General features: G+C 39.7%; 1 protein-coding gene across 2 annotated transcripts in view; it reads right to left on the bottom strand.

The window, feature by feature from the left end:
- Nucleotides 1-20,160, bottom strand: part of EFNA5 (ephrin A5) — a 281,461-nt gene that overhangs the window by 36,416 nt on the left and 224,885 nt on the right. For both annotated transcript variants that reach the window (XM_032628691.1, XM_032628692.1), the window contains exon 2: nt 9,877-10,169. In XM_032628691.1, coding sequence (XP_032484582.1) covers nt 9,877-10,169 — 293 coding nt within the window. The remainder of the gene's footprint in view (nt 1-9,876; nt 10,170-20,160) is intronic.

Genomic DNA, 20,160 nt, shown 5'->3' with positions numbered 1-20,160 from the left:
GAATGTAGATGAAACTAGTTGGAAATATTGCACATCTCTGAAAATAGTAAAATGAAAAAGATACTGTAATTCCAATTTCTAACAATAACAGACTGGCTGGCTACTCTCCAATTCATGATATTTTACTTTTGGGGCTCAGAGTGAATTAATATTTTGTAAAGCTTTAAATTTTAAAACTAAAACTGGATATAGCCCATCTATTAAAGTTCTGTTCCTAACGTGGACTTTCTACAACCTGCCTAAAAATATCTGATGGAAAAGAAGCCTGTTGCCAAAGTCCACATATTTCCCCCATTAAACAGAGGTAAGCCATATCCCCAGAAACCATATTTCAAGCCCACAGGATACTCATGAACTAAAATAATGAATGATAACGTCTCGTTCTCTGCATTAATATTAAAGAAAAGAGAAAATAGAAAACTTTATAGCCACTATCAGCCCTCTGGACCATAAATCTCAAGCTTTGAGAATTGCTTCCCAAAAGGGTAGGGAGCGGGGATGAGTTGTGAGAGAGCTTTGGAGCCTAGAGATATTTTTTAGCAAGCCAGCAAAGCACTGACACAAATTTCTACATATCTCTGGCTGTGAAAAGTCTCATTTGTGGTGATTTATATTTCCTCATAAAGAACTCTGTAGATAATATAAGCCTGCTGTAAGGCTGTCTGACAACTTTCAAACTGAGAGTTACACGACCGTTCTGTTAAAATAGAGCACGAATAGATGAGTGGGAAGATCTGTAGAAACAGTATTTCTTCTCACAAAAGGCCCAAATACTGTTCTTCCAGCATGCACAATGTTGACAGAGTCACCTTTCACTCTGTGTGCATGCTTCATGGATAATATTTTGGTCATCTATATGAGGAAATACTATTTTTTTTCTGAAGACTGACTATGCGTTTCATGAGTGCATGCTTGTGTTAATTTACAAAAAATGACACTTAGACATCATCACACTGGAGTTCAGTTGCCTTAATAAGTTACTAAAGGAAACAGAATCCCACGCTGACAACCCAAAGTCAATGGAGTATAAACACTGTTATTCCAAGTGTCACTGGCATGCTATTTCCATTTCTCCTGGCATCTGCTCTATGTAACACTACACATACACATGATACAGCAGCTCATTAAACTGCTTTCAGTTAACTCTGAAACCAAATTAGTACATTACTTGTTTATAAGGCTGAGAATTACCACTTCCCTGTGAAATTACACAATTAATCAGGTGCGTTTTTTCTCTCAGGGATGCGGCCACTTCTGACATTTAGGGATTAAAAAAGAACAGTCCTTTCATTTGTTTCCACATCAGCATTTAGTCTCAGTGGGGTAAAAGGAAGCAAAAGGTGACATAATTCCTTCCTCCCCCTAAGGAGGTCAGAACTCTACATGTTCCCTCAATCTTGTAATGTAGCATTTTAAACTCTTAAAAGGAACACAGAAATTACTTTGTTTTTGAACTTCTTATCTGAGTGTCGCAGCCTTTGAAAAATTCGAGCAAAGGGAAGAATTCTTATGAGTCTTCTGTTTCTTATGGCTGATACCATGAATTGCCAGCAAGGCCCAATTATTCAGTAGGTTTTAAGGCTCCCTTTGCAAACTTTAAGAATAGCCCCAAAGTCAAAATCTATTAAGCAGTGATGTTTGCCCCAGTTTCCTTTTTCACAAACCCAGCATTCATTTCTCTGATTGTTTTTAACAGTATCTCATCCTTTAGTCATCATTTAATAGGGCATGCATTTCTTTTTAAAATTCTCCCTACTTGATCAAATGATACTGCCCAAAATTTTTAAAATAATAAAGTGTTTTAAAATATCCTTTGTTCCTATTAATTGCCTCATCCACCTCTTTCTTTCTTTCTTTTTTTTTTTTTTTTTTTTGCGGTATGCCTCCTCCACCTTTGATTTCACTCAGACTGTGAAACACACCAGGTGAAGCGTCTGTGCTCTAGCCGTGTCTGAGCTGACGCCCGGCCTTCCCGTTCAGAAGGTTAACAGGGTACCTGGCAATAAATAACCATTTTCATAAGAAAAACCTACAGTTAACACAGAAAAATATCCTGAAGTCTCTAAATATCCTCTTTTATGTCTTTATTTAACCTTCATTTAAGAGCCCTTGAAATCCATTCAAGCTTTCCTAAAAGATGGCAATGGACAACTTGAAACAGACACAATTCTCTAAACTCATTCTTTAAATAAAAAGGTGCATTCTTGCAGGTTCAGTAAAGTATATGGAAGGTCACTGGAGGTATATGAAGGGAATAGAATGACTATTTTCAGACAGAAATCTGATATAATCCCAGACAAACATGTAGTGTCTAAGTAGAGAAAAACTGTTTCATTGTTTGTTAAAAATTTTTTAAAACTTAAGAAAAACCCTAAATTTTGGCAATTAAGATATACTCTGTATCTGTATCTGAGCAATTACTATTTGATGCCTGTGACATATTCATTCTTTTCCACTTTAGAAAATATTAAAATTTGTCAATTTCCTAACACTGCCCTTCAACTCTCTTCTCTGTTAATATAAATATGCATCACTCAGTACCATGCTCTGACTCTACATACCAAAAAAATGCAGGAGGTGAATTAGTATTTGACCACAGTCCTGGAAATTTCAGTTATAAGCCCCTTGAATCTCAGCTGAAGTATGCGCTAGAACCTTTAATGCTAAAATAAGACTCTAGTAATCAAAAACATTTTTCGATAATAAAAGCAAAATGCACACACACGTTGAAGCAAATATTGAGTTGTTCATTTTAATAAAGTATATTGTACTTACAGGTCACCTCCCCTGCAAGAGTAAAAGACTATGAAAGATGAAAAAGATTACCTCCTGCTTTGATAAATATGCTGTTTTGACACTCTTCTATTTCAATAAGAACAACTCAGAAAAAAGGCAGATTCATGTGAACTGTCAAGACCAAAATAATTCTTAATGTAGATTACTAAAGTAAGCTGCTGAAAAACCAGACATCTAAAGGGGGATGAAGACTTCCTTAGGCATATGTAAAACTGGCATAATATTCCTTCACAGTATAGGGCATGGGATTAAAACGTGAATTTTTTTTTTTTTTTTTTTTTGCAGTACGCAGGCCTCTCCCGTTGCGGAGCACAGGCTCCGGACGCGCAGGCTCAGCGGCCATGGCTCACGGGCCCAGCCGCTCCGCGGCATGTGGGATCTTCCCGGACCGGGGCATGAACCCGTGTCCCCTGCCTCACCAGGCGGACTGTCAACCACTGTGCCACTAGGGAAGCCCAAAACGTGAATTTTTATGAGGCATTTATTAGGATCTCTTTTACTAAACTAAAATATCAATCAGGGCTATTCAAGTTGCCGTAACTTCAAAGGGTGCAAAATTTTGGGGATGTCGATTATTGAAGTTATCTTTTTGGTAGTCAATTGGTCCTTTAAAAATATTTCTTTAATTGAGCCGTGGAAATAAGAAAGATTGTGATAATAAACTATTATTATATACCCATTTTACAGATGAAGAAAGCGAGGCTTGGTGAGGTTAAGTTACCCAAAGTCACATAGCTATTAAGAGTATAGATGAGGGATTTGAACCCAAAGGTGCTTTCACCAGAGTCTGTGCCTTTTTTTTTTTTTTTTAACCATGATCCACTCTCTCCTTTGATGCAATGTATCCCACTCTCCTTTGATATAATCCCCAGCATATGATCAAAAAATGTTACTAAGAAACTAGGGAACTGCTGCAGTGGGTGCAGCAAAACCTAATGCTTCTAATTTATCTGCTTGTCTCAAACAGTATCATCTAAGAAAAATTTTAATTGCTTTTTCTATTTGGTTTACTATTACAGTATTTATTCATTCAACAAATACTGAACAATTCTTCTATGTGCTGTTTTCTACTATTTTTTTCACTTAAAATATACCGTTTTATTTTTTTAAAAAGGGCTTCAAATGCTTGGCTTTTTATTTACTTATTTATTTTTGGCTGTGTTGGGTCTTCATTTCTGTGCAAGGGCTTTCTCTAGTTGTGGCAAGCGGGGGCCACTCTTCATCGCAGTGCGCGAGCCTCTCACTATCGCGGCCTCTCTCGTTGTGGAGCACAGGCTCCAGATGCACAGGCTCAGTAGTTGTGGCTCACGGGCCTAGTTGCTCTGCAGCATGGGGGATCTTCCCAGACCAGGGCTTGAACCCGTGTCCCCTGCATTAGCAGGCAGATTCTCAATCACGGCGCCACCAGGGAAGCCCAAAATATACAGTTTTAAATCAACATTATGGTTAAGCAGATTTTCCACATTATAGAGCGCTTGCCTGATTTTAGAAACACTTGTGTGAGAAACTGCACTCTAAGTTCCAAACAACTCACCTGTAAATAAGCTTTTGGAACATATTCCGTTGGCAAGTGAAGCACTTTCTTTATAGTAGTAACCATCTTATACAATCAAATGGTTTCTGAAGCTGATTCTGATCATTTCAATAAGATATCTCTTCAGAATTAGGTTTCTCATTTTGTCAGTTTTAAAAAACTGTGTAGTAGATATTAAAATTACTTCAGTTTAAGATTATAAATTTTAATTAAAGTACACAAAGCAGAGAATTAGCAGTGAACCACATACATTCAAGTATGCACTGAAGAATGATGCCCACAGAAACATAAACTGTCCTCATGATTTTCTAATTAAAAAAAATATGTATACCAGAAAGACTGGAGCAGAAAGCTTCAGCTCCTTGAAAGTTTTCATTGATGAGATTTTTTAGGATTCTAACTTCAAGGAAATGGACATACTTACATCACCGTGTCAATTATGAAGGAGTAAAACTAAAGCATCATGGGTATTCAAGTTTACTTGCCAATAAGCTTAGGAAGAGTATTCCCTAATAATCTCCCAGAAACTCCTGGATTCCATCTGAGCACTATGACTATAAACTATCTTTATTCCAAGTATCTTCTTTTGAAGGAGATCAGCTAAACCTTAGATGTGGCAAACGCTAGAAGAATTCTCTGCCTTTTTAGTATCATTTTAAGAAAATGACATCTATCTTCCTTATTGTAGGTCTCTCATTAAAAATCACTCGTTTCCTGAATCGAGTGTGCAATCATAATTTAGTCTGGATGCTGAATATTCAGTGGATTTAAGAAGAATTTCTTTGAAAGTACAACTTTTCTGAAGTTATTGTATTAAAAAGGTCAACCATCTGGGAAGATACAGTTCAGATGGAAGAGTGTCCTTTGGAGAGCTGAAAATGTAAAAATGTGTTTAAAATGTATCTTGCACTACCTGATTTGGGGTTCCAGTAGAGTTTATAAAGTAATATTCTCTAAACAGTAGTGCTAATAATTTCTAATCTTTTTTAATACAAAATATATTGTTTCTTTTTAGGCATATAAGACCTAGGACCTTATCTCTTCACTTCCTTTTAGTTGTTTACTCACTTAATTTCTTCTCAGACTAGCTACATACTTCTTGTTTGTGTGAACTTTTTTCAAGTTACCTAACTTTTCTGTGCCTCAGTTTCTCCACCTGTAAAATGGGAAATAAGAACAGTACCTCACAGTGCTGTTTTGAGAACAGTAGGGTATTTAGAACAGTGCCTGGAACAGAGTGAGTGCCACATAAACACTAGTGAGCCTTATTTATTGATCATCTACTACATGCCAAACAATATGATGGAGGGCCTAGAGCAGAAATAGCCATGAACAAACCACCATAAATATATAATGTGATTAACTGCTTGAGCGAAAATAAAGCAGAGTTAAGAGTGCAGAGAATGGTACGGATATTATCTTTATATAGGGAGGTCAGAAGAGCCTCTCAGATAAAGACATTTTTTTGGCCCAAGCTAAAGCAAGTGAGAGCAAGGGATGTGGATACCTGGGCCAATGAGAACCTCAGGCAGAGAGAAGATAAAGAACCAAGGCCTTGATGTCAGGGGGCACTGGGCAGGTATGATGAACAAGGAGGACAGGGTGGCCGGAATAGAGACAATAGGCAGAGATGGTAGGAGGAGAAGAAGTCCAAGAGACTGAGGGTGGGGAGGAGAAGAGGACTTGTCTCAGAGGACCTTGTTTGCCAGGTTAGAGACTCTGGATTTGGTCTTGGTGAGACAAGAAGTCTCTGGAGGGCTTTGACAGAGCAGTGACATGAGGAGGGGAAACAGATAGGAGCTTGCCGCGCTAGTCAAGACAATGGATGATGGTGGCGTGGATCAGGTGGCCAACGTAGAGCTAGTTCAATAATTCTAATATGCTGCTCCACTCTCCATTTTCCTTAAAAATATCCCTTTAACTGGCATTTATTGAACATCTACTAAGTAAGGCTTTGGGCTGGGCCACTTTACAGATGTTAACTCTACCCTAGTGTACAGACCCTATGATAAAATATATTAAAGCTCCAAGAAAGTTTGAAAGCATCTATTGCAACCTCATTATTTTACAGATGTGGAAATAGAAACCCAGAGAGATTAGATGATTTATCCAAAATCATATACCTCGTTAGGTCAAGAGAAGGGCCCAGGACTCAGTTTTCCTTACTTTACAGAAGGGGACATTCAAAATCAGCAGTTGTACTAACTTACAAAGATAACTTATGGCGCCCCTTTTTATTCCCCTTTGCCTCTTCTGATTTAAAAATTACGACACAAAACTTCTTTCACACATGTCCTCATTAGGTTAATGTTTATGAGAATCATTTCTAAAATGAGCATTTTTGAAGTTTCTAAAATAACTCTTTGCCTTAGGAAGTCTATATAAGTGACTATTGCCATAATCTATTGACGGGAAGTTCTGCATATCTATCACTGGTAGAAAAACCACCGACCTTCTCTAGTTATTTTAGTATGCCAGTCTCTTACTAAAATAACTCCTGTAGATTAGAAAGAGTATCTGTCAGATTGAGAGGACGGGCTCAGTCTGCCTGACCGATAATCGGCGATTCCAACAACTTAGTACACTGCCTGTTCCCAAGGAAAGGAAGACATGGCATAGAGTCGTTCTTGAGACAAATAAAGGATCTAGAATCATGAACGGTATTTTATTTTTAACGTAAACAGGAGACTTCATGAGATATTTCCAACTACTGTATTTTCTTAATTTTGTATAACTTGGAGAAATTAAGAAGGAAATAAAGCTCGTTGAAGATAAAGCAGAACTTGATAAGAACACTCCGATTTGTGTCCTGAGTCTAAGTGATGAGGTGGACTTCCTGTTATGAACTTTTCCTCTTCCCTTCCCCCCCAGTTCAAGCTTGTATCTGACTTTCGGTCCTCTGCAGTCACCCCTGAGCTTAAGCCTTCCTCCGGCACCTTGAAGCAGGACCGTCAAAAGGCTATAGCTTTCATTTTTCTCTTGGAAAACTTGGAAGAGATCTTAAGGCCTTGAGGAGCTGAAATATACCCCTGGCCTAGTAAGGACATTTTATAAAACTGACAAGTGGGCAGTCAGGCTGGCTCCTGAGATCAGCAGTAGGGCTCCATGTAATGTAATGACTGTGAAAAGAGCCATTTCCCAATCATCTCGTTCATTCCACGCACATTAGGAAAGAGGAAAATTCAACTGAGGGCCAATTCTCCCCTAAGAATCCTTTAGTTTAATTATGACCACAGTATCTGAAATGTCTGTAAGGTGTCCACTCTCAGCAGTGAAAGGAAGAGAGGAAACCCTTTCCCTACTAAAAAGACAGGGAAGGATGCTCTTATGGTTCTAAAACATGATTGAAAATTCAATTTAACCGATGACCAGGCCACTGCGCTTCTTGTAAAGGAACATCTTTTTGCTGCTAATTTTGTGCTATTTTACTTTTCATTAAAAGAAGTAATTCAGGTTAAACTCAGCTGAACAGCAAAAAGCTCTTGGTATTTTGAAGCATTTTGAACAATTACTTTGACAGGAGCCCTTGACAGTTAAATGACTCCGTTAAATGAATGTTACAGAAGACACATAATGATTTTTAGTGAAATATTGAATTTAACCACAAATGAGGAAAAACCAGTCATAAGCACTATGGGTGTATTTGAATAATAACATCTTGCTTATGAACCTCAATGGATTCTATAATTTCTAATAATCATGCAATCAACTAGTTAGCTGGTGAGTATGTTTCCCATCTTAGTGCCCTCTATTCATTTTTGCGTTTTGCTTTTGTTGCTGTTTTTTAATCTGAGAAACCATGTGAAAATTTTGAAACTGGCAATAATTTCCTCTTACATCAGTATGATATTTTAGACTTAGGCAATTAATGAGTCTCTGTCTCACAGCTGAAGTCTTCCTTTTTCCTTTTTCTCTTCTGCTGAATGAGATTCTTTGACAAAGTAAAAATCAGCAAAAGGCAAGAGCCTGCTGCCTGAGAACATGTGAATTCACTGTATGCTAGTGTTTCCCCCATCCACGGGACTCAATATTCCTTTTCTTATTTTATGGATCGAACGTGAGATACTATCAAGACTTTCACATGTTTTTTCATGACTAACGACTGAAATATGTACTGAAATAATAAAACGGGTGCTGTTCAATTTCCTTTTTAAATTCAATTCCAATGTAAGTGAGAGTGCCCTTATGACGGGGAAATCCGGCTTATTAGAAAACTCTGTTTTCTGGAGAAGAAGAGGAGCTAGAAATCCTTGTAGACTTAAAACATGTGGGTGAGGAGAGGTGGGGGAGGACACTGGGATTGAAGAAATGAATCAGAAAACCAGGAACGCTCCTTATCTCGTTTGCCTGGGAGGCGACAAGCAAGCAGCCCAGCACCCTGGGAGGCTCTGCACTTCCTGATTCTTCCAAGCAGGTGAGGTCCAACCTCCCCTACGTTCCCACGGCTCCCTGCACTCAGGCTCCCTGCACTCAGCGGCATTCAGCAACTGTCTGTTTCCACTTTCACTGCCTACTTAAATGTCTGCTCCCCACTAGACAGTCACTCCTTGAGGACAGGGAGTGTCTTTTCATTCCGCATCCCCCAAATTTCTGAGCCGTGATAAGCTGGTCAGTAAATGTACTTTTTTTTTTTTTTTTTAGTAAATGTACTTTTGAACAAAGTACTTTTAACATTTAACTACTTCAGCTGACAGTCAAAACACGTAGGAAAGGCAAGATAGCTTAACTATCTGATACTAGTTAAAGGCAAGTCCAGATACACAGCAAGCTGCCTAAATTAGGTATTTCCTATAACCCTGCTAACTCAAGTGTGGTCCATAGACCAGCAGCAGTGGCATCACCCGGGAGCTTTCCAAATACCACATCTCGGGGCCCCACCCCAGGCCCCCTGAATCAGAATCTGCATTATAACAAGATCCCCAGGTGACCTGTGCACAGTGAAGTTTGAGAAGCATTTACCTAGGATACATGACCAGTATGATGCCTGAAGAAGTGATGGTGTGTAAGAAGGAGAAAAAAACCAAGATACTTCTTCACGCTCTTGCCTGTTTAAAGACACAGCTGCTCTTAATAATTGTCTTTTCTCCTTGGTGCAAAGAGAGTATTTACCAGCTTGCTGACATTTGCAGGAGTTTTGGCTTTCTCCAACTGAAAATGTGGATGATTGAAAGGATATTGCTGACACCTGAATGAGAAATCCAATGACTCCAAGCTATGTAAATTGAATTATTTCCTTTAATTCTTTTTTCAGGAATCTCTTTTTCTTTTCCTGAGCTTTGGGTAGCAATTTCATTTAAAAGAAATACAAGTCAGCAGTGGTTCACTGAACAGGCTGACACGCAATTTCATAGGGGGAGAGGCGCTGTGTGTTTAATCTAATTTGTGCTCTCAATTCCCAGCTAATGTATCTAGGGATCCTGATGTATGCATGTACAAGGAGACATCTATAATGCAGGGTCCAGCACTCTGCAGTTCTCTGAAGCACGGCTAAAAAATCAGACTGGCTTCTTGCAGCTGCCCTACATGATAAATCTCTGTATACTCACAGATGTAGAAATATTCCCGGCCTGGTCTGAATTCAAATCCTAGGGAAAAGGGTGTGAAGAGCTGGAATTTTTCAGAGAACTTCAGTGGTCCATTCGGAGAGTGAGGCCGATTACATTCCCATCTCTTGAACCCTTTGGAAGTATGGTCGCAGGCACTGTAGCCATCAAAGTTCACCATGTAGAGGACATAGCGCTCAGTCTTATCTTCCGGGACTGAGTCCTCATAGTGAGGGCAGAACACATCCAGGTAGTCATTGATACAGACATCAATGTGGTAGTCACCCCTCTGAAATCTGTTGGAAGAAGAAAAAGATAGGATTATTCATAGAGGAAAGGCTTCCTGCTTGGAATCAGTGGTTGAACCCATTAATAACGCTCAGGCTAAAGATTTATTATAGTAAGTTTTTATTTGGTGCCATATGATTTGAGGCATGGTTTGAATTGTTGCTGTTCCAAATCTAGATAACAGCATGCCATTTTACAGAGGAATTCTATTACCGTTGTTTCAAAGTACCCTACCAATGGAGCGCTTCACTTTCATTTTAAGTGTTAAAGGTACTGATTTGCTGTTTTCCTTTCATTGTTAAGATCAGTTTTCATATTTCTAAAATAGTGTTTCATTTAATAAATGTTTTTGAATAAATGAGTAAGAAATTTAAAAAACAGATGAATTGTTTTTGTTATAACTGAGACCATTCTTAATTTCCTATGCAGCTGTGGACAATTAGAGTGATAAAATTGAGAGAATTAGAATCATAAAATTTTAAAGTTGAAAAGAAAATTCCTAGAACAACACTTCCACTTTAGAGGAAAATAAAACCCGAAGGCATAATGATGAAGCAATGAGCCACTGAGCCAGACCTGGAACCAAGACTGAGGATCCTAGTTAGGTGTTTCCCTTAGTAAATCTGCTTTTGTCACAAACTCGTTTTAGCCAATCTCTGTTTTAATGCCCTCGCCCTTTCCCTATTAAATTGGTTGAATGACGTTTCTGCCCATTTCTTTCACTTTCATAGGTTGTGTTCTAGGGCTGGACTGAGGAGGAGAGAAAGTAAGAAGTCAGATGAAAACAGCAAAACCACGGCCACTTCATCCTGAAAGAGTTAAAATGTGTGCACACAAACACACCACTGCCCACATCACAGTGTCTGCTTCAATTCTTATCTTAAAAAAGTTTTGCTTATTTGTTTTAACTAATGTGCCTTTCCCCATCAACTGAACAGTTTTTCCCAGGACCCAGTGGTGTGTGAAACAGGAATTGTTACGTACACAACTTTCTAAAATCAGAGTGGAAAAGCCTACAAAACCCCTTTGTTTTTAGCTGGTGAGGAAATTCTTCTCTGAGCCCTTAGGAGGGTCATCACAAAATTATGTCACTGCTGAAATACAATGCCCATAAAGTCATAAAATCTTCAAGTCAGACAGCCTCAGCAAGAACACTTCCCAGTGACGGTGAGCTAGTCTATTCTATCTTTGGACATCTCTAAATGTTAGCAAGTTTCTTCTTATATTGAGCATAAATCCACTTCTGTGTAATTTCCATCCAGTGATCCTACTTCTGCTGCCTGAAATTACAAAGAGCAAATCTAATTCCTCTTCCACCAGGTAGTACATAAAACATTCGGAGATGTCAGCTGTATCTCTCTCTGTATCCTCCTTTCTCCAGACTTGAAAGTCCTGATTCCTTTGGTTATTTCTGGTATAGTTTCCAGACTCCTCATCATACTACTATTTTGACCCTCTTCACATCTTCTAGTTTCCCAGTGTTCTCCTTAAAATGCAGCACCCACATATAACAAGGACCTCTGACAGGCTGTTGTAAATACTACCTTTGCTCTGGACCCTAAATATTCATTGACAAAGTCGAGATTCCCTTCTGAAATACACCGTGGTAAAAGTGGAAAAGCTACTTATTTTGAGTGAGTAGAACTAGATCTGCTGCTGGTTGAGTAGGAGAGTCATAAGCCATCCTGAGCCTCAGTTTCCTCACATGTTAAGTAGAATAATAATGAGAATCTTCCTTGCTGACCTCACACAGCTGCTTCAAGCCTCAGATGAGGAAATGTATGAAAAAGCACACTTGAATATAAAGCACTGTTACTATTAACAGGGTATATTAAAATGGGTAAGTAACAAAGTATTACTTTTTAAACAATGGCAGTAAGAGCATACAACAGAAATAAAAATAATCCCCAGGTTTCCCTTTTTAAAAATCCCAGAAGAAAGGAAATCATATAAAAATCCTAAATTCTGTCCGTCCTCAAATATCAAATGATCCCCAGAAACTCCACTTGCTCTGTGCTTTGGAAAAGCAGCATGTTGATTTATGCAAGAGAAATAAGGAAAGATGATCAGATCACTTCTCAGTTAGAGGATCTCAAAATACATAACCATTTTTAAAAACAAGAAAACCCTCAGAAGTATTTATTTCTTTATATCTACAGTGATGACGAAACCAGGTTTTCTTTTTCTTCATTACTGGCAGACAACGATTTGTCAAGATACGAGGAAAGCCTGTGTTGCTTTTAAAAGGTTTTTGCACATCAAGGTAACATCACTGCCAAAGTACAAAGAAGAGACACTGCAACGTTCAGATAAAAGGGTGCTGGGATGTGAATCATCAGTACTCAGAGTAGGCTGACAGTTCTGGCTGAGAGCCAGACAAGAACTGCAGCAGAAGGCAATGCCCAGATGCACTTTATATTATTATATTATTATTATAGATTTTAAAGACATTCAAGGGGGAAGTTTTTCCTTTCCCTAAGTGTCACTCATCTTAGCTTCTACTGGCACTGGACACTGCTTAAAAGTGAAAATTAAGAAAACTGCCACTGTCTGGACCCATGCAGTTATTGCTTTATTCTACAAATTGTCATCGTTTTCTGGTGCCTCAAGTTTAGCTACCCTTTTTCTACACGTTTATCCCTGTTGATTCTGCTATAATTTAAATAAAGCAAACCATGAGACTGAAGAGCCATTTTACATAGGGTTGACCGGTTATCCTTTTCTGGTGACAATTTACTTTGTGTGGGGTGTTAGGTGAATCACTGTGGAGCCAATTTTAAACATGAGATTGTCCCAGCAATTAACGCTTATACCCTTCTATGCACACGACAAAGAAATGATTATGATTTACCATAGAATCAACTTACACTTCTGTTTCAGATATTCAATTTGCATAAATTATTTTACTAATGTAAATTTCAAAAAAAAAATGGACAATGTGAACATAAAAACAGTGACCAAATGGAACTCATAAAAGGCATCTGTATAATGTAGCTAAGTACAATCCAAAGAAAGGTTGAGAGTTAGATAAACTAAGACTATCCCAAATTACGCTCTTTGACTACGGAGTCACACTGAATCATTCTTTTCTGGCCTTACTGTGAAGAAGCACATATGTATGGCTAATATTACTGAGTGGTTATTACGTTACATTCATTATCTCAATTTAATCTCCATCACAATGCCACAGAATAGACACAATTAGTACACCCAGTCAGAGATGAGGAAACTGAGATTAAGAAGTCAAGCAACGTGCCCGGTGTGACAGGAATAATAAAAGGTGGAGGCAGAATTCAAACCCAAGCAGTCTGACCTCAGAAATGAGATTTAATTGCTAAAGTCAAGTTCTTAGGTCCACTCTGTATTTCGCCAGAGGGATGATTCTCATTCTTTTCTTTTTTTTTTTTTTTTTTTTTTTTTTTTTGTGGTACAGGGGCCTCTCACTGCTGTGGCCTCTCCCGTTGCAGAGCACAGGCTCCGGACGCGCAGGCACAGCGGCCATGGCTCACGGCCCCAGCCTCTCTGCGGGATGTGGGATCTTCCCGGACCGGGGCACGAACCCGTGTCCCCTGCATCGGCAGGTGGACTCTCAACCACTGTGCCACCAGGGAAGCCCCTAATTCTTGATGGGGTTTCAGTTCTTTCCTACATTCACTGATGCAACAAATATTTTGCCACGTCCAGGATCCGCTACTTTATGGCTTTACATCTGTTGTCACATGAAATCCTTATTGGGGAGTTATAATTAGTTTCATTATACCAATGAGAAAATGACATTCAGAGAAGTTGTTATCCACTTAGTTCAATTTTTTTCCACAGGAAATAAGCAGCAGAGGTAGGATTTCAACCTCAGTCTGATGGCTTCTGAAGCATATATACTTTCCTCCTAATCATAATGGCTCAAAGCTTTACTGACTGTAATTCCCCTCATCCTGTTTACACTGATCTTCTAGGAGAGTCTGCTGCAAGGGGTCCTGGCCCTTCTCTCTTCCTCACTAGGTTGATCCTAAACTCCTGCACTGAAAGCGGAAGGGTGCATCAACATCTGAATAAGCCTCAGATCACAGGGTTAGCTCCTGACTCACGCACATCATTCCAACCTTTCACAGGATAAAGTGCTGTTAGGCTCCGTAGCCATTCACAAGAAGGGAACTTTTTTTTTTTCCATCAGGAAACTTTCATGAGCTTTAGTTCATATTAAATGAGCAAATTCACCTCTAGGAAGAATGATTCCACATGCCAATATTTACAAATTTCATGGGTAGCCCGCCACTGCTTTGACACATTTGTAAATTTCTGGGAAATTTTCTTATAAATGTCTCTTCTTTACTCCTAATCTTTAATTCCATCTATTGTATCTGTGGTTCTCTACCTCTCTGAAACCACTGCGTATTATGAACTGTAGGAATTTCTGGCTGCATACCAACACGCCAACAATAATTACAATACAATCTCTACTAAATTATCACAGTGGTTTATGACGTAAAAGCAGGCACGGTTGCCACACTTAGAAAAGTGACTGTGTTTGAGTAAAATGATTACCGCTCTGCCTATGTTCTCACAATACAAGTCCCAGGTGCCAGGAAACATCTCATATGCATACAGTGATGGCCCTTGTCCCTCCACTGGGTTGCATGGTTGCATGCCACATTATCAAAATGTGGCAGTAGGCTGGTTGAGAATGTCATATATATTGTGAAAGGGTCATTTTAATTAATTAAGAAGAATAAAATTCAGTACAGCAACTAATTCTTTGTAATCAATTCAACTACTAAAAATGAATTATGCACTTTATGATTGTTTTGATGACCCAGAGGCTGCCTGGAGGGTTGGATAAAAAATACAGTTTGGGGCTTCCCTGGTGGCGCAGTGGTTGAGAGTCCGCCTGCCGATGCAGGGGACACGGGTTCGTTCCCCGGTCCGGGAGGATCCCACGTGCCGCGGAGCGGCTGGGCCCGTGAGCCATGGCCGCTGAGCCTGCGCGTCCGGAGCCTGTGCTCTGCAACGGGAGAGGCCACAACAGTGAGAGGCCCGCGTAAAGAAAAAAAAAAAAAAAAAAAATACAGTTTGGGGCTACTGATAGCAAAGAAACAACTAAAGGTGAGATTTGAGCTACAAAGTCTCTATGCAGACATGTGTTTTTGTCTTAGTTTGTCTTCAGTGTTTACCTGATGACATTCCACAGCTAAATACAGTTTTTATTATAAATTTAAACTACTATTAATATCTCTCTCTTTATATAACCTGTCTGGAGAAAGTGAATCATGGATTAAGTATTGGAATTCAAGTGAAATCAAGATGACAGAGGTGAAGTAAGAGTTGACAGGCTGTCTGGGACTTCCCTGGTGGCGCAGTGGTTAAGAATCCACCTGCCAATGCAGGGAACACGGGTTTCAGCCCTGGTTGGGGAAGATCCCACATGCCACGGAGCAACTAAGCCCGTGCACCACAACTACTGAGCCTGCGTGCCACAACTACTGAGCCCACGCACCACAACTACTGAGCCCGTGTGCCGCAACTACTGAGCCTGCGAGCCACAACTACTGAGGCCACGTGCCGCAACCACTGAAGCCCGTGCACCTAGAGCCCGTGCTCCACAAGAGAAGCCACTGCACTCAGAAGCCTGCGCACCGCAACAAAGGGTAGCACCCGCTCGCCGCAACTAGAGAAAGCCCGTGGGCAGCAACGAAGACCCAACGCAGCCAAAAATAAATAAATAAATTTATTTAAAAAAAAAAAAGAGTTGACAGACTGTCTTTGCATTTAGTTATCAACAATGTGCCCCCAAGTTTCTACTGAGACAGGGACCAAAACATTGTTTCATGACCATAGTTAACCTGATCTGTAGGACTCTGCTCCTAACTAACTAATTTATTTTCAAATTGGGTCACTCCACTGGGGACATCTAGTACTTGAACACTCCAGTCCTTGACCTCAAGTGGAAGTTCTCTACTCTGACCTTGGTTCCTCTTTGCTTTGGCAAGGAGACATCACCTAGCTTTCTTTCTCAATGGATAGTTTTTCACGTCATTGACCTTACTTCCTCCTCTATCACCATATGCTCTCGTGGTGTGGAGACTGACAGCTGGGAGGTCGAGTTCACAGGACACACAGGCAGTGCCCTGGGTTCAGGCTGCAGAGAAGCAGCACCATCATCATCATCCTTCTCTGAGTTCATCTTTAGCCACTTTTCTCTGCAGTGTTCCTCCTCTCATTCCATTCCTCATTTGCTAAAGCCAAAATGCGTTTCATTTTAGTAGCTGGAAAAGGAAGGGTACGGTGCATATTTAAAACGTTCTAAATTGGCCTTCAGCATATGTTGCTGGCACAGCAGAAAGCCTGCTTCCAGGGAAATATGTACTGAGGTATTTTATCAAGCAGCTCCTGAGTGAAGTTTCTTTACTCCATAAATAGAGAAACAGCGTTACTGAAAGGAGACACTGCTTATTAGAGGTTAAGAAGCTGTGAGGCACTTTTATCCCCCTTTCATGTAATGTTTGAAAGGACTCAATGACGAAAATGCTATTTCTCATGAACTGGATAGTTGATTATTACATTTTAAATGTATTTTAATCTGTCAAGGAGGTGATTGTTTTAATATTCCTATTTGAACAGAACTACACTGTCACGTCTTTAATTACAAGGCAACTTATTATATTACATTCTGAAATTGAAATGTAAAAGAAGGATATGATTTATGGTCAAAGATTAAGCAAATTTATCAGCTCAGGGTTCCTCCCAAATTTTAAACTAAATCTCAAGTGAATATGTCTTGACAGCACAGTCTTTCAATTCTATTATAGATTTAAAGGCTAATTTCAGAATAAGATGTCTTTTTAACCAGAAGAATTTCTCATTTGTCCTGAAGGGCCTAATGGGCCCAGCAACAGACACAGGATTTGTTTTATAAATACGTTTTGGGAGGTGATGGGCAGGATGGCAGTCTCTGTTGCGTTGCATAACACGTCTCTTCTTGTCTCCTTCTGTTATTCCTTTCAGCACAGAATGCAAGCCTTATGGCTTTCGGATCCTAAATCTGAAGATGCTCTTTTTTTTTTCCAGCAGAGGTTAAAGCGAGAAATACAAACAGCAAATCAAACTTGGGGTAGATAAATCATATTAGCATCAGTGGGGGATGAAGAAAGACTTGTTTTGCTGATTTTAAATGTTCCCTCTCTCTCACAGGCTGAAATATGCCAACCTTTCAAATATATTGGTCATTGACCTTTGTTTCCAGTTCTGAGACAGAGTCATAGACAGTTTCACTGTTACCAGGCCAGTTGTTAAGGCTGAATGAGGTATAGTACATGATGACCGAAACCCACATTCCAGGCAGCCCAATCCAGCTCTTCCAGGCTCTAGAACATACCAAGAACAACTAAAATTCCCATAAAAGTGAAGATTTACAAGTGTAAAAAGAACCTACTCAAGGATGAATTTCAGAGATATTCCTTACACATTCTTTTGCAGTTGAAAGGCTGTAGGCTACAACACACACTTTCATTCAACGAAACACATGACACTGAGAAAACATTTAGAACCTGGCGTTGGTGCTCTGCTTATCCATTAAGGAAAATTAGAATAAAGTTCTTATACATGCAAGTTGGAAGAAAGGAAATAAATGTTGTAGTAATCACAAATTCTGCAGCATGAGAGCTTTGTCTTCAATTTAATAACTGTTAGTGATGAGAATAAGATGTAATTTACTTAGCCAGATATTTAGAATTTATTAGTGGTCCAGTATACTAACCTGTCCCTTTTTTTCTGTGTGTGTGTGCTTTAAAAGCAAGTGGTTTAAAAATTCCTCCATTAACATTAATTACTCATCTCAGATAGATGGATAGAAATCTCAAATACCTTGTGTTATTGCTTTTCTAGTTCAAGCCACATCAGGCTGAATGACTTTTTAAAATTGATATCTCCCAGGAGGAGTACCTGTTTCAAATACAGGGTCCACAAAATGTTCTCTTCTCCAGTGTTTTAACTCATTTGGAGTTTGTTTTATTAGCCTGACTGAGGAGCTCCAAAGGAAACAAAGCATTAAATTGGCAGAGCCTAAACAAGACTTTCCTTCAGGAAGGGACCCGGAGCTTTGGGTGACAGTCTAATTGCTTCTAAGCCCCCAAAGAGGCCTCGGACTTGGGGTAAGACTGTGTCAACGTCAACAGGCTAAATCAGCCAAAGAATTAAGCAGGCAGAGTTCCACACACCCGACACATCGCAGACAACTGCAAATGGTTTTCAAAAAGGGATTAAAATAAAATAAAGAATTATTGTCTGGCAATCAGTGTATGGCCTCACAGAGGTCACTTCCACAAGGCAAAACAGCCTCCTTCTTGACTCCTGCTGGCCAGGAGCTTCCTGACGAAGCTGCCCTTCATGCCCTAAGTTACCCAGAGTTTTACACCATGTCAAGCATATGGAACAGAGCAGCTGAAACACACACACAGAACCAAAAGCAGATGCGGGAAATCACTGACCTGGTTATCCAGCCACTGTCCTAGGAGAACAGGATTCAACAAACTGATTCTGTTCTGAGGATGCAGGAGGTGGGGAGTCAGTCAAACAAATAAGCCACCTGCCAAACTGCTTACATACGTGTAGCCCTTTTGTATCCTACGAGGATGGAGTTACCCAGCAGAATTTCAGGTTATTCCTAGTTTCAAAATTAAGAACAATAACCAGAGAGAGGGCTTCCCTGGTGGCGCAGTGGTTGAGAGTCCGCCTGCTGACGCAGGGGACACGGGTTCGTGCCCCAGTCCGGGAAGATCCCACATGCCACGGAGCGGCTGGGCCTGTGGGCCATGGCCGCTGAGCCTGCGCGTCCGGAGCCTGTGCTCCGCGACGGGAGAGGCCACAACAGTGAGAGGCCCGCATACCGCAAAAATAAATAAATAAATAAATAACCAAAGAGATATAGTAAATGTCCTTCCTATTAACCACATCAAATAATGATTTCATAGTTCTTACATACTGCTGTACAAGCAGTAAATTAAATATTTGTATTATGGCTTGATGATAACCTATTGGAATCATTACCATCTAAGTCTGAAATTTGGCCCCGACTTTTCAAAAACCAGGTGGGTGTTCGAGATCTACGTGGCATGGAACTACTGTTTATTAGTTTATTGTTAAACAAACAAAAAACAAGCTGGAAGAGAGGAAACAAATGTTTTATGGCTTTCTTTTATGTTTTATCTTCATAGGACCAGGGTAAGCAAATATCTTGCAACGCTAGGGCACAATAATGGTAATAGTGTTTTATATAAAACTTTAGGATGCAAAGCAGAAACTGTTGCTGTTTCTATGCAAATTGGCACGGGAGAAGTAGTTATTTTTATTTGGTATGGTTAAGACCTTGTGAGCAGTTGGATACAAATCTGGAACCAGGCATGAGGCTAAGGTGAGAGAGAATTGATCTGGAGTCATTAGAAATTAGGTGGTGGGTAGAGCCATAGGAAATATTGAATTCATTCAAGGTAAATCATAGATGTAGAAAAAAACTGGGACTGCACTGAGAGCAGATCACTAGAACTATGATTATTCTAGTATTTTTATGGAGACCTCCCTTCTTTACACTGAGAGCTCCTTGAAGGTGGTGCTGGTATTTACTCATCTCTGCATCCCCAACACTCAGCACAGTGCCTGCACGTAGTGGTGACTTGAGAGACCTCCCAGAAAGTAAATTGTAGCTGATGGATATTAGAAACAATGTTTGAAAACAGAAAAAAACTTTGTAAAGTGCCCAATAATCTCCTTCTGTGTCCTGGGTCCCAGTATCAAATTTTGAGAACAGCTAAATAATATGACAAACAAAGGTCAAGATCAGGAAACAAAGTAATGGCCGAGGGCAGATAGGAAAATGATAATCAGGCCTATTGTTCCAGCAATGCTAGAAAATCATGCCTAGCCAAGTAGACGACTTAAGCACCTAACGCAGAATGAAAGTTTCTCTCTTGTCATTAAGTTCTCTATTCAATTACCATTTATTGGGGTAAT

Source organism: Phocoena sinus, chromosome 3 (assembly GCF_008692025.1).
Source record: "Phocoena sinus isolate mPhoSin1 chromosome 3, mPhoSin1.pri, whole genome shotgun sequence".
Lineage (NCBI taxonomy): Eukaryota > Metazoa > Chordata > Mammalia > Artiodactyla > Phocoenidae > Phocoena > Phocoena sinus.
The sequence above is the reverse complement of the archived record's forward strand: the minus strand, read 5'-3'. Positions and strand labels throughout refer to the sequence as shown.